The following is a 15085-nucleotide window of genomic DNA, read 5'->3' on the forward strand; positions in this document are numbered from 1 at the left end:
AACATTCTTACAACTTCGGTTTATTGAAAAGAAATAAACAAATATATTTTGTTATTGTGCCCATTTTGTCAACCCAAAATAAGCCAAGGGGGCTGATAAAAACGGGTCTTCGCTGTATTTGTAACATTGATGGGGTTGTTGAGAAAATTGGCCGCTAAAAACGAATTTGGAAAACAGACGACAGTTTTGATGTTTTGTTGGGTTATTTGATTTACAAAATTTTTAAAATATCCCTCTTTCCAACACTATTATTGCATAACAAAAATTTTTTAATTTATTTTCCACAATTGGATAGAGAAAAATTAGTTAATCGCGAAAAGTTACACTTATTTTGATCAATACATAATTACACTTGTTAACAAATTTGATTAGGGCGATGTTGTTGGTAGCAAACTTGAATAGGGCGATGTCTTACAGAATAACACCAAACACCTGAACTGATCCCGACTGCAGAACGTTAGGGGAGCCCAGGGCTAGTTGGCGGTTGGGGTAAGTTTGCGGAATCCCTTTTTTCCATTTCTATTAGACATATAGCACTGCCTCTCGTTATGTACTTCAAGTTATGTGAAACCCATTATCCAATGTGTTTTGGTTGCAAAACATTTTGTTTTGTGGAAGTTGTGAGCAATATTGTGTTTTCGAGCATACTACGTCGCTGTTGTGCTATCTTATGACAAGCGCCATTTTGCACATTTCGAGAAAAACGATTTTTAAAGTTTGATAATGAATATCTCGAAACTTATAAACGGTATAAACAATTCAAAGAAGACAATTGATGCTTCTATCTATTCTGTATTGATTTCACAAATATTACGAGGATCAGTTGACTATGTTGCGAGTTTTTACTATAAATGTATACAAAAGTCGCACTTACACGTGTCATGTTGATGCCAACATTTGTATGGCGTGTCATAATCGTGCATGGAAAATTTTCCATAGAAATAAATCATCAATAATTAACTCTTATTTATATCTTTGGCTTCAGTTGGTCTATAAAGAATCGGTGAGATGCATTTTGAAGGAAATGAGTCAGGGAATCTAGAAAAAATAGTTATTTTTGGTTACAGTGTTGCCAAATATGATATATTTCCAGTTCAAAACTTAAAATGCATTTTTTCACAATTCGTATATTTTTGTTTTGAAAATGATTATGCCATTGTGTTTCTCAGATAGTTTTACATATAAAAACATCTTATACATCAAGATAATTTGATCCAATCCCCAAACACAGTCATTTGAAACAAAAAATTAGATAATTCTCAGCACGTTTCTCGCTATATCTCAGTAACCAAGCAGAATGTCAAAATTTTGTTAACGTCACTTTGTAGAGATTTTTTAGTTAAGTAATGTGGCATATCTAACTCAGTTTACCCCAAAATGGCGTTTGTCATAAGATAGCACAACAGCGACGACTAAGTAAATTTCCTAAATTTTAAACACTTTGTGTTAATCTATTTCCCGAATGATTATATTTTTCGATAGTGCATGAACTGAGCTTTCAGTATCCGTATAGATAATACATTTGTCCACAAACAAAAGTTATTTTTTAAATAGTTTTTTTTATAAAATATGCGGATGGGGTAAGTTGCCGGTGCTACTCGCTAGGCAAGTGGGCGGTACTATTTACGGTGCAAAAATAGTCATCAAAAATTTTATTTCTGGAATTCACTCCAAAGTAAGAAAATCTTTTTCGTATGTATCTCGTCAATGCAGGAAACATTAACTGCGGCCAATCGCCTGAAGAATTTCGAAAATTTGCTTTTCAATATGGAGTACGCGTCAAAGTCAATATTCCGGGATATTGAGACTGAAATATAATAGCCAATGGCGGTTAATATACAGTTTTCTTGAAAAGACATTCAGCACGTTCCAAAAGGACCCATGAAATATTTGATTCTCCATTTGATTGCTTATTTTCTGGTGTATCTATATATACCGACAACTTACCTCGGGGTCGGGGTAAGTTGGCGGGTTTTCCGCGTCACATATTTTTGTCTCTAAAAATGGATACAATGCATCAAACATTTTAATAAAATTCAGAGATGTTGCCAAAGTCTGTCCTTCTATGTCACGTGTTCTAATTTGCAAAATCTACCTACATCAACGCGGTAAAAAACTGAAAACTGAAAACACCGCCAACTAGCCCCGGTCTCCCCTACTGTGTTTCGATTCAAGAACGATCAAATGTACCGCCGCTTAGATTTTAACAGCAAATGCATTTTTCAAGATTGTACGTAAAAGGGAGCACCAAGATGTCTTACTAGACGCGGCAACAATTATGACTTTTTTTCGGAAATCAAACGGTAATTGGCCTCACATACCATTTGTCAAATATGAGGTTTTTCCGAAAATTCATGTTCACTCACAAGAGTTTTCAAGTTTGTATGTAAAAATATATGAAAAATAGGCAATATAAACAATAAATTCAGTACAAAATGCATGTATCATCTTGGGTATCCCAAAATCTGCAGATATACAGCTTAAGGTGTAAGAATCAACATTACCGAAGACTGCAAATTTATGACTGATAATTTAGCAGTAAAAAGATATTGTCATATAAACTTATATGTTACCTCTCTTTCTCGCACATGCTTAGAAAAGGAAATTTCAAAAAATGGTTGGTCTTCAAAGTTAAATAATATTTTAGGGGAACCTCCAATTAATATGCGATCTCCAACTTCGTTATAAAATAAGCTACGCGACCGTCAGTTTTGAGGTACGCAGAGTTACTGTGAAATTATTTATTGGAATTTAAATTTTGATTTCCATGTTTCCATCTATATTACTATAGAAACTTGAAACCTCTTGTGGGTGAACTGGAGCTATCGAAAAAAGCTCATATTTTGCATATGACTACCATTACCAATTGCCTTTCGAATTAGCAATGTCTTACACATCCTTAAATTTTGTAATAGGTTTTGATCATTTTAGTCCTACAAATTTTTCCTCAATGAATTGTGTACAATCGTTGTAATGTTGAAAGTAGTTTTGTAATTTGGTAGCATGGTGATTTATAACTCCCTCCCCAAGGTTGAGGGGTTTGACGGTATTGCAAACATCATCAAGCATATTGCGTACGTCAGTACTACAGAACCTCGGACAGACAATTGCTTTAAGATGGTTATTGCATTACTCCTCGATAGTGGTGCATCGAGGAGATCGAGAGTTCTTATGCGCCTTTTATATGTTCTATGTTTCTTCATGCTCTGCACATGCGCATACCAACGCTCAACCACTGGTCTGTGCGCGGTGGCGTGGCCGACTATTATTGTTCCACAATTTGACACAAACCTGGCCACAAACGCGACCATGCAATTGCAATAATCCACACATACTTACGCACGCAATTTCGTCTACGTGAAAACACCCCGGTAGTTAAGTAAACGTAGCATCTTTAAACTTCCAAATGTGGTCTCAAACATTAATCCACCACTCACACGATCATGAAACGGTCACGTCCGGAAGTCTTACCTCGGTCCTAGCACTAATGTCTCCAGTTGAAGCAATCAAAAAAGTGACGCTCATATTCACTAAACAACACGTTCCATGGTGACATGACCTGGAACTCTAGTGATATGAGGAAACGGACTCTCTTCTACCATCTATACCATACACTAAAAATTAAGCATCAGATTCACGGTCCGTGCGCGATCAAACAAGAATACACGCTACATCATTATTAAATTGAAGCTATACACGCGAAGTCACATACACGTGACAAACACGTCAATATACAAATGCTTGAGCCCTTCGCGACCATCCACGGCACCTATACCCGTGATCTCGCTAACATGATAACCCCGGTGATAAAGTAAATGTCTCAGCTCATATAAATTTTCAAACGCGGTCTCAAGCGTGAACCTAAAAACTCCCGCGGTCGCACGAACATAAATCGGTCACTTCCGGATGTTTCTATCCTTGATATCAGCAGATTAGACTCCATGCATACAATTGGACTAATTTTAAAAAGAAAGCTCTCATATCCACTGAACACCATGGCGACATGACCGAGGATTCTAGTGATATGGGGTAACTTACTCCCTGTAAGAATGTGAATTGAATCACCGAAAACTAACTATCAGAATGAAGGTCCACGTGACCATCCAAGAACGCACACGTATATAGGAATGGCCACACGGTTACAAAATCCAGTTTTGTACACGCGAAATCACATGAACGCGAGCACACGTGACAAACACGTTAACATACGAACGCTTAAGCCCTTCGCGATTAACAACGTACACCTACGTTCGCGATCGCGCAAACTTAATAATACCCCGGTAATAAGGAGAACGTTTTAGCACTTACGAAGTTTCAAACGCTGCCTCAAACACGAACCTACAAACGTCCGTTTCGCGCGCTCATGAATCGGTCACGTCCGGAAACCACTATCCTCCGCAAGGATGCAAAATGCCTACCTTTTCTGCGGCTGTAATTTTTCTGCCTACATTCTCATTTCTCTTTTGACGCTGCTATCACTCGCTAGTGCAGGACGCCCAGCGCTGTACGGCTGTCTGTAAGCAAAGCAGTAACATGACAAATAAATACTGCCCCCAGTACAGCCACCAGACGCGTGCGGTACAGCTTCTCTTTCCTTATTTTACACTTTTTAATATTTTTAATCTATTCAATATTTTTAACCACAAACGTCCACAATGAATGCGGTTCGTTTACGCCACGACCGGCATTAACGCTTTCGTGTGCGGGCCTCTCCCTTTGACTATGCAGAGAAAAGTGTACAAAGCGAGAGAACAAACTTTACTACGCCACACTCTCACCGAGCAGTCGGAGTACAGCAGCAAAACAAAAATGTATTCTACTGCTGTACGGAAAATGTACTCGGTTTGGCTACCGTTCTGGCAAGAGCTGTAGTGATGCGTCGCTGTAGCGGGTTGTACGGCTTGTGCAAATGTAAATATACTGAAAAAAAAATGTAGTTTACCGGTACCTTTGGCATCCCTGATCCTCCGTCCGAAGAATGCATATCAAGAGGACTGGCAACTCTGTTCGGAATCTGGAGACAATAATAGCAACGCCACTTGCGGGTAATGGTAGTACTTCCCATAGTGATGCACACACACATATATACATTTTTACATCAAGCTTCCTACCTTCCTCCAATAGAGGCGCTGTAACCTCTGTCGCTTCTCGTTTGTATGGGGAAGGAAAGAGATATCAGTCTTCTTAATAGGTAGTCTTCGCTCTGTCCTAATAACTTAGTTCCATACATTCAGTAGGACCAATCAAAAAATAAAGCTCATATACAATAGACAACACGTTCCATGGCGACATCACAGGGAACTCTAGTGAGGTGGAAGATCTCACTTTCTTTTAGCATCTGAGCATTAGTATTAGAGCCATGGTCCGCGCGCGATTATCCAAGAACACACGCGAATATGCGAAAGGAACACGGTTATAAAATAAAATTTATACACGCGGAGTTACATACACGTTAGCACAAGCGACATACAAACGCACACGCGATCGAACACGTTAACATACAAATGCTCGAACTCTTCACGATAATACACGCGACCGCGAGTCCATACGCCCGCACGTACCTGAACCGTACAATGAATATCACATTCAGAATCACGGCAATTGGTCTAAAGCGGTGTTTTATTGGGCGCCATTGCCTGTCTCGTCTGCAAATTGTAGTATGTGATTCTGACGGGGAGCCCTTCCGAGAATCTAGCTCTACAGCTCCAGTAGGACAACTCTCAAAAAAATAATTTGGTAGCATGGCGATTCATAACTATTCAAACTCATAAACCCATATGTCCGGAACGAGAATTCCTGTCATAGTGATACATTCCACGTCTAACAACTGTTTGTCACAAAAATCTTTCTGGTATAAACTTTAATGCCCGATGTAGAACTCTACTACCTAGATAGCAAAATAAAACTAATTCAAACAAATAAAGCAACGCCACAATGAATAATAAATAAAATGCGAAACGTTTCGTGTTTTTAGATAAATAATTACTATTTTCTTTATTGCTTCGGATATAATGGAACCAACTCGTAGGACAGAAATTAAGTTTAGATATAACATGAAAACAAGCGCGTGACTACATAAAGTCGAGGGGTCAATATAATAACAGTAATCATTTCATTGCAACGGTCTAACCGATTTAGAAATTAGTGATTATCACGTGTTATAAATCATTAAAATCCACCCTTCAAATACCACAAATCGTCACAAACTGTTGTTATCGTCGGATAATGTGAAGAGCCTGTGACATCACACCATTTGTCTCGTGCTGTCATGCAAACAGGCAGTTGTAATTTAAACTTTATTTGCAATCAGATGTTGAAGCAGCAAAACATTGTACCGGAAAAAACGATGTAACTTTCATGCGAGCCAAAACTTCTCTCCCACTTGCTCCTCTCCAAAACGAAAAGTTACCTTACACACGGTGATGTCTTGTAGTGTGCACCAAATGCACACAGTTAGCGAACTAGCTAGACTGCAAATGCAGAGTTCTGCCGCTAGCAGGTTGATGGAGGAGCCTCCACAGCTTCGCCCGGCTTGATTCGTTGTCCTGGAGAAGGTAGAAAAAAAACAGAGCAGCATCAAAAGGCAGCAGTACAACACCAGCATAATAAAAGAAGATGTTAATTATGATAACGATGCTAGCAAAGGTTGCTCTCGAGTTAGTACCTACGCAGCGCAGCAGCATTCCATGCCTTTCGTCTCTAGCTCATGATAAGGTTTGGGCTGGGTACTGTGGAATGGTACGTGGGGAGATCCTAATCAAATGATGAACTTTATTAGCGAAAAAGAGCATGCTTGTCTGATTGTTCCTTTTGTGATAGTTATTTTTTTCTGGTTGCATGGAGCTCTAGGGGTTTCGGTACGGGATCGACTTCTGGAATTGGTATAAAAGGCTGTAGTGATTAACTTGTCTAAATGTGACAAAAATATTGATGACATACATCAGGGAAAAAATATAATGAGGCGGTCTCTAATATTTACGTTTTTCAAAGCTATTTATATCCAAGCTAAGCTATAAAACGCATATACATCTGGTAACATTCTGGAAATAATGATTTTATGCATGGCTAAATATTTTTCAAGCTAAATCCAATAAAGCAAAGAAACTTTTTCGATGCTTTTAAAACGAGGAAGTGGCAAATGACGTGAAAAATCATGAAACTGCGCAAGGAAATGATGACAAAACATGTTTTTCAGCAGCTGCGTCTGGTTTTGTACTTGCAAATCTTCTTCGGTGTCCTCGTCGTCGCCAGAGTGTGGATTTGAAGTTGTGCATGCCGGCTCGCGTGGTGGCTTAGTTGTGCAACGATCACGTTAACTCATTTTTTTATTCCTTTTCCTTCCCTTTTCGATCATTTTTTTCGATTATCTACTTCAACAACTCTTTAAACTCAACGTAGGGGTTGGGTATTTTTTACATAGTATGTGAATGCAAAGTTTGAAAAAAAATGGTTAAGTAGTTTTTGAATGGCAGGTAACACCGCAAATTATGTTTTTCTAGAGACGTTGTACAAAAAACTTCGCCACCGAGACGTTTGCCGATATTCTTGCATAGAAAAATTACAGCATGTTATTGATATGATACACTAAAATGTCCAAAAGTTTTGATCCGATTCGCTTCACGCAAAGTTCTAAAAAATAGCAAAAAAGAGTGTTTTTTCACGCTGAAACCCTTACCCCCTTAAAGATAATGTAATGATTAAATTGGATATCAACCGCTAGGCAGCGCTAGTGAGCATACATCTTTTTATTTCAGTATCTCCAAGTGATGGCAATTTAGAAGGCTGATGTGGAGCAATGGTGAACTTGGACGATGGCTACATTCCATTATCCCAAAGGTATCAACGAAGCCTTGGTTCAGGGGGATGGATGTGGGTCGGGATTTTATTCGTGTAATGTCCCGACTTATGTCCAACCACTACACCTTGGATGCGCATTTGCGGCGTATTGGGCTTGCAGAGAGTAGTCTGTGCGCTTGTGACGAGGGCTATCACGACACGAGCACGTTGTCTGGGTATGCGCCGGGTACTTGGACGCCAGGTCTCAGTTAAAGGATTCCCTTCGGGCCCGAGGTAGACCACCCAATGTCCCAGTCCGAGATATGGTGGCAAATCGTGATTTCCCCTATATGTCCTATACTTTCATAAAAACGATAAATATCCCAATTTAGCCCCTCTCTTTTTATTTCTCGTTTTAGAAGTTTTCTCCTGCCTTGTGGGACCGATCAGCTCCAGACTGCAACTATGTAACCGCCGTCACACTTACCACTACGGAAACTGAAGCGAGAGCGACTCGAGGTCCGATGACTTTTGAAGGATTCCCCGCGGGTCCGAAGAATACCATCCGCCAATCCGACCTACTAGACTGAGGCGCTAATTTGTTTCGCTGATCTCCCGTTTGTCCAAAAGTTGCAAGTTTTGCTCTTCTCTCCCGGTCACCATCTACGCTTTCTCTCCCCTGTCCTTGATACAACTGCTTCTACAGCCCCCCTCTGAATATCTTGACCAACCATAAGTCTCCGCTAAAAAAGTTCAAATTTGTATTCTGTATTCCTAGTTTTAAGATAGTTGTAATTTTACCTCTTTGTTAAAACTATTGTCCCCCATCTTGTAAATAGAATTGTATCCCTAGTTTTAAAACACCTGTGAATTTTCTCATAAATATTTGTTCCCCCTTTTGTGTACCAAACTATATTGTTAGTTTTAAGATAACCGTAAATATTTCCTAAAAAACTATTACTATTGAATTCCTTGTTTTAAATTTTTTTATAAAAAAAAAATCTTTTGCCCCCTCTCTTGTATATAGAATGTTATTTCTAGTCTTAAGATAGCTGTAAAATTTTTCTCTTTTATATAAAAAAAATTTCAACGTTGTAAGCTCCTAGTTTTAAAATATCCAAAATGTAAAAACAAAAGAATTTGGCACCGCCAAGCTAACGCATTTGTGCCTATCAAATAAACGAAATGAATAAAAAAATACACTGTACATTGTAATATATTCCAAAAACTATAATATAGAAAGATGTTTTTAACAAAATTCTTGAGGAGTTATATGGCTGTCCGGCGCTAGTGAGCAAGTAACAAATTAGATATTTTAAAATGGAAATTTTTTCAACAATATGGCAATGTGTGTTATTTTGAAGGGCATTTTGTTGGCAGACTAAAACCGAGGGATTGCCCTTTCTATGATGATTCTCAGGGATAGACCGTTCCAACATCAAATTATGGTCTTGCAAATGTTGGTCTTGTCAAACTGCAAATGACGTGAAAACCCAAGATGATACCAGATAAGGTATAGGCATACGTAAAGCGAGAGTTTTGTTTTTACAATTGGCAACATCTACATTGCGTAAATACTGCTTTACTTCCAATAAAAAAGAGGTTATTAAAATAGAAATTAATTAAAACAATGTTTTGAATATAGAAACTAGTGCTTTCAGCCTTTATGAGGTTCTCAAGGCGTTTGCCACCAATAATATTATTGTACACACATGCATACACCTTATGCAAATTATCTTGAATCTGATTTGCGTTTGTCAAATCTGCCACTGTTCTTATTCTTATCCTGACATGCTCTTCTTCCCTTTGGGGCAGACCCTCGACTCAAACCTTCCGTCCGCTAATGTATCAATAAAAGAAGATTTTTCAACATTGTAAGAATGAATGCCACCAATAGTTTTGGTCATTCTCAATGCACATGGGGGTCCATCGATGAATCAAAATGGAAAATTTTTCAACATTATAGGAATGAGTTTTATATTGGAAGGCAAGTTGCTGGCATTGGAATCTGTTGGAATCTGTTCTTAGAAATATTTCTGAGCGATGTGTGCAAAAAATCCGAAAACTAATCGTGAGATGGCTGAAATATAAACGTTTAAAATCTGACCACTTTTCGTTACATACCAGTTTGGTTGAATTTGCAAAGTGCACCCCCTAATCGAAAACAAAGACGTAATCCTACGTCAAAAAAAATTTAAACCCCTTGGCACAGCAAGGCGCACTACGAGATATTCGAAAACTAGAGATAATTTCCCGTATTTTAATGTATAATATTTGTTTCGAACAGTTTCGCCTGATTGTACAGAATACATCTGTATAAAAAGAAATTGTTATCCAACCACCAAACAAAACACTCATAGTTCGAAACAAACTTGGCGAATATGTTACAATTGTAAACCAAGTTCTTTAATTTCCTTTCCAAACGAAATTAGTTGTTCTTAATCGGATCAAAATCCAAAGAGTCACAAGCATTTAAAGTGGACATCGAAATTGTATTTTCGGATATGAAGTTTTTTTAATATTCCGATGTAGATACTGTTGAACTGCTGTTATACTACAATACATGAGAAGCCTAGAAAAAATATGATAGATCAATAATTAAAACACAACTTTTTGAGGTTTGTCCGGCTTTCAGCCACTGTGGGTCGAAGTAAAGCTTTTTCGTCAACTTTAACAATTATGGCAAAACCAAAATGTTTCCTTTGTTATTTAGACAATGCACGCCCCATCTATTTTTTATGATAAACATATCATTAATATATCATGAAAAGCAAAAAGTATCAAACTTCAATTAGTAGATTTAAGTAGAGACAAACTAAATTGCAGCAACGAACAATTTCCCCACCGTGGCAATCAACTTCCATCCATCCGGAACATTCCATTCCAACTGCGCTTTTCTGTTATCACTTTATTATTTGTTTTCGAATCCCTCTCCCCTTGCAATTATCTAAGCCCGGAACTGACGGATGCCACAGAAAGTTCAAACCGACACAAAAATCGATCAGCCAAAACTGCAAACTAACCGTTGTATCCGTAACTTTCCACTCCCTGCCAAACCCCCTCTATACAGCAATGCAAGCGCAGCGCTGCATATTGTTGCCTGCAGTCAGCGTCGACACATAGCAGTTCCGGTAGGTGAAAATAACAGCAGGTGGTACCCAAATGTGCAATTTTCGTAAACCAACATAGTCGTACAACTCCAACCATTGTTACTAATCGGATTCCACCGATTCGGAATTAATTCTGCAACCAGACCCAGAACGCTGTTGATTCGGGCGTATGTTTTAGTGTTTATGAGGTCAGGTGGATGACCTAATGCGGGAAATATTGATCAGGAACCGACCAATATTAATTTAAGGATTGATGATGATTCGAATATATGCATAGGAACGTATTTGGCCAGTAGATATTATGTTGTGTTTTCATGAGGATTTCAAATTTGGACTAATTTTGACACTTTCTATTCTTTCTCTATCGTTACAGGTCGGCCCCAACCATCGGTCAAGTGGCTTATCAACGGCATCCTGGTGGATGAGCAATACGAACACAACTCTGGCGATGTAATCGAAAATCGACTCCTCTGGGCGGCGATTCAACGCTCCGATTTGAACTCGATATTCACCTGCCAGGCAACCAATACTCAACTGGCAGAGCCCAAAGAGAGCAGCTACGTGTTGGATTTACATCGTAAGTATATTACCGTTTATGATAAAAACTGTGTCAATTATGAAGAGCCAAAGAATTACTGAAGTGTCAGACTCTAGCTGAAATATTTAATATCACCACGTACAGTCATACAGTAACGAGCAGTAAAAGAGTTCTATAAAATTGTACAATTCTTCAATTTCTTTTTCAAGAACCCCATTTATGTCCAGGTTGATTGTTATCAACAACTTTTTACTACTCAGCCTAATAACTAAGACTATTACCTTACATTTGTACGTTAATAGATATTAATAGGCGAAGTTGGCCACCCGAGTAAGATGGACAGACCGGCAACTTTTTCGAACTTTTATCGGAACACTGCTAAACCAAATGGTAATTTTCTTTTCAAACTGTATGCCAAATATGAGCCTTTTCCGATAGCTCTGGTTCATTCACAAGAGTTTACAAGTTTCTATGGTAAAATATACGGAAAATCGGAAATAAAAAATTTAAATTCAACAAAAACTCCCACAATTTCTCTGTACATCTGAAATCTTCAGATAGTGTAGCATTTTTATAACGAACAACTTTGTTGAAAGTTGCATAATGATTGGAGGTTACCGCACAAAGTTATTTAATTCTGAAGATCAAATGAATTTTCTAAGCATGTTCGAGAAAGAGAGGCAGCATATAATATTATATTAGATTTTCTTTTTACCGCAAAATCGGATTGATTTGCAGTCTTCTGAAATGTGATCCTTTCATCTTCAGCTATACATATGAGGATTTTAGGAAACATAAGATGATGCTGTCATTTTTACTGCATTTATTATTTCCATTGCCGATCCATTCTTATATCTTTACATGCAAACTTAAAAATTCTTATTAGTAAACCAGAAGCATCCGAACAAGTTTATATTTGAAATGAGGCCTCTGGAGACAATTACCATGCGATTGAGTGATGTTCCGAAAAAAGTCAATTTTTGTGTTTGGACATCCTTCATCAATTCCTGTCTTACTAAGGCGTGGTAACGCTGCACTGCAGACTAGAGTAATGCGTTAGCGTCGCAGTCGCCAATGGTGCTAGGTTCTTATCCGGTAGGGCGGGAATTATTTTTGACGGGGTCTCAGGCTTTTTTTTATTTTCGATATTTTTGCCTCTAAATGTTTTCCTTGTTTTTAGTTTAAAAATGTGTAAAAGAAAAATGAAAATATGCGAGATAACTTTTAATATTAATTCAGCGGAACATCATCAACATTGTCACAATCAAGGTATTCAGAATCAGGACACAATGTATTTCAAACATTTCGGTTGCTCGATCTTGGACCGTCACTCTTCAGTTTCCATTTCCATTCAGTAGACTACCCATCATCGCATAGTTGTCCCGTTTTCTATGGGATTTCCTATCATTATGGGACAGATATGCGATCATGGGCAGTAGAGTGGAGTCAAGTAGGTCAGTTTTCTTTGGTAAGCTCGTGTGATGGTATTTTTGCACAAATTTTGACAAACAAACATTCGTTTAAAAGGTTGTACATCTGACAACGTTTTGCCAATAAAGATTTTTTGCCTGGCTACAAATTTTTCACGCTAATTTCAACAAGGCGAAGGTACTTTTTTCGATTTTTTTAAAATCTGGGGGTATGATAGGTCACTATATTCGAGGATAAATACAACAATGTACACACCTAGAAAATCAGTAGTTCAACTTTCATTTGAAGAGTATGAATACTGCAGATTATTTAAAAATTATCAACGCAAATAATACATGCAAACCATTGACCTCATTCAGGTAAGAAAATGAGGAAGTGGCAAAAGATGTAAAAAGTCATGAAACCGCGGAGGAAAATGTTGAAAAAATTTTTTTCAGCAGCTTCATCTGTACTTGCGAATGACTTCTTGGGTGTCCTCCTCGTCGCCAGAGTGTAGAATTGAAGTTGTGCATTCCAGCTGATGTGGTTTCTTAGCAGCGTGACGATCACGTTTGCGCTTCTGATCATTTTTTGGATTCCTTTCCTTCTCTTTTTCGGTCATGTTTTTTTTTGCGATAATCTATTTCAACAACACCTTGAATTTCTGACGCGTTTTCATTCGTGACGAGAACTTTCCTTTCACACGAGCACGAATTGTTTAGAGCCTGATCGAATACTGGCGCCATCTTGAACTGATGCAATTGTGTTCTATATGTCACTCTTCACTTCGTTTTGGTATCTTTCGCATGAAATTACGCACAATTTTCCTTTCAAAATAATTCTTATTTACATTACAGTGACCTATAGTGTCCCTAAATTGCTGACCTATCGTGCCCTCAAGCGTATGTTTCTTGTTGATGTCCGTATTTATTTCAAAAACAAAAACATCGAAAATCCAATATAAAATTCATGTTCAGCATTAATTTTTACATAAGAAAAAACTCACTTAACCAGAGACCTCTGCAATAATGACATAACAAAGATAATGTCCTATACTTATTGTACCCCCTACCCATTTGACCCCATTCTACTCTACTCCTTCTGGATTGAACATAGCCAACGAATGTGGAATCTACCTAGAAGTAAGCAACCTTCTCCACGTTCTCCGTTCACGGACTTCTGTCAAACAAACCGAGCGCACAATAGTTCCTTCAAATTTTCATCAACACCCTCGCCTTATTGCCACAGGGTGTATCAACAATTTGAATAGAGCAAGGCCAAAGGTTGCTAGGTCGAATGGACACACAGTGGCTGGAGGCCGGACAGAACCTATGTTTCAAATTATGATATTTTTTAATATTTCCTAGGCTTCTTATGTATTGAATGACATATTCTCTAAATTTTGTGACCACCGAATGAGAATTAGATTTTTAACAGCAATTTTTAACATCGCTGTGTCAGACAATTCTAATGAAATTAATTTACGAAATCACAGTATCTATCTTCACTTCAAAATCATGTTGCTCTTTCAATTTTAATCCGATTTGAGCACAACTAGTTTCATTTTAAAGGAAATTTAAGAACTTTGTTGATCATTTCAACATGTTCGCCAAATTTTATTCTAACTATGTTTCATTATTACAAATATATCTCAAGTGAATTGATAGTAAATTCTTTTTTCACAAATGTATTCTGTACAATCAGGTGAAACAGTTCGGAACGGTCACTTATTATACATTCTATGGAAATTTTCGAATGTCAAGGTCTCGCCCCTTTTTACCCGGAGGGGTTTGGTGATTAGTGCAAAATAACAACTGAATAAAACGTAAACAAACACTTTTTGTGGAGATTTAAAGTAGTTTTATACAATTATTGCGTTGTTATTTATATAGCTTATTATTAAAAAAAATTATCAGTAGAAAAAGATTTATCGTACAAATTGTATTAAGCTAATAAAAAAGGTTCGATAACACTGTATGGGAAAATTTATTTCATCTTTTATAAATTTTGACATTAAAAATCAGTACCCCAAAATTTCCTCAGCATGTAGTTTTCAGCCAGATTGGCCAACATTTTTGGTTTTGTCCGACTTTGGTTCGAAGATCCACCACTGTGGGACATTGGGCCGAATGAACATTAGACCGAATGGAGATTGAACCGATTGGACATTAAACCGAATGGACATTAGACCGAATGGGCTTTAGACCGAATGGGTATTAGACCGAGTGGACATTAAACAGACTAGACATTA

The 15085-nt window shown here is 37.8% G+C and overlaps 1 protein-coding gene across 1 annotated transcript in view; it reads left to right on the top strand.

Moving 5' to 3' along the window:
- The window catches only part of LOC131681906 (neural cell adhesion molecule 1-B-like), a 967955-nt gene that overhangs the window by 765128 nt on the left and 187742 nt on the right, over positions 1-15085 (top strand). Inside the window, exon 5 of the mRNA XM_058963004.1 lies at positions 11260-11463. Within this exon, the coding sequence (XP_058818987.1) occupies positions 11260-11463 (204 nt within the window). The remainder of the gene's footprint in view (positions 1-11259; positions 11464-15085) is intronic.

The sequence above is a fragment of the Topomyia yanbarensis genome, chromosome 2, assembly GCF_030247195.1.
Source record: "Topomyia yanbarensis strain Yona2022 chromosome 2, ASM3024719v1, whole genome shotgun sequence".
In the NCBI taxonomy this organism is placed as follows: Eukaryota; Metazoa; Arthropoda; class Insecta; order Diptera; family Culicidae; genus Topomyia; species Topomyia yanbarensis.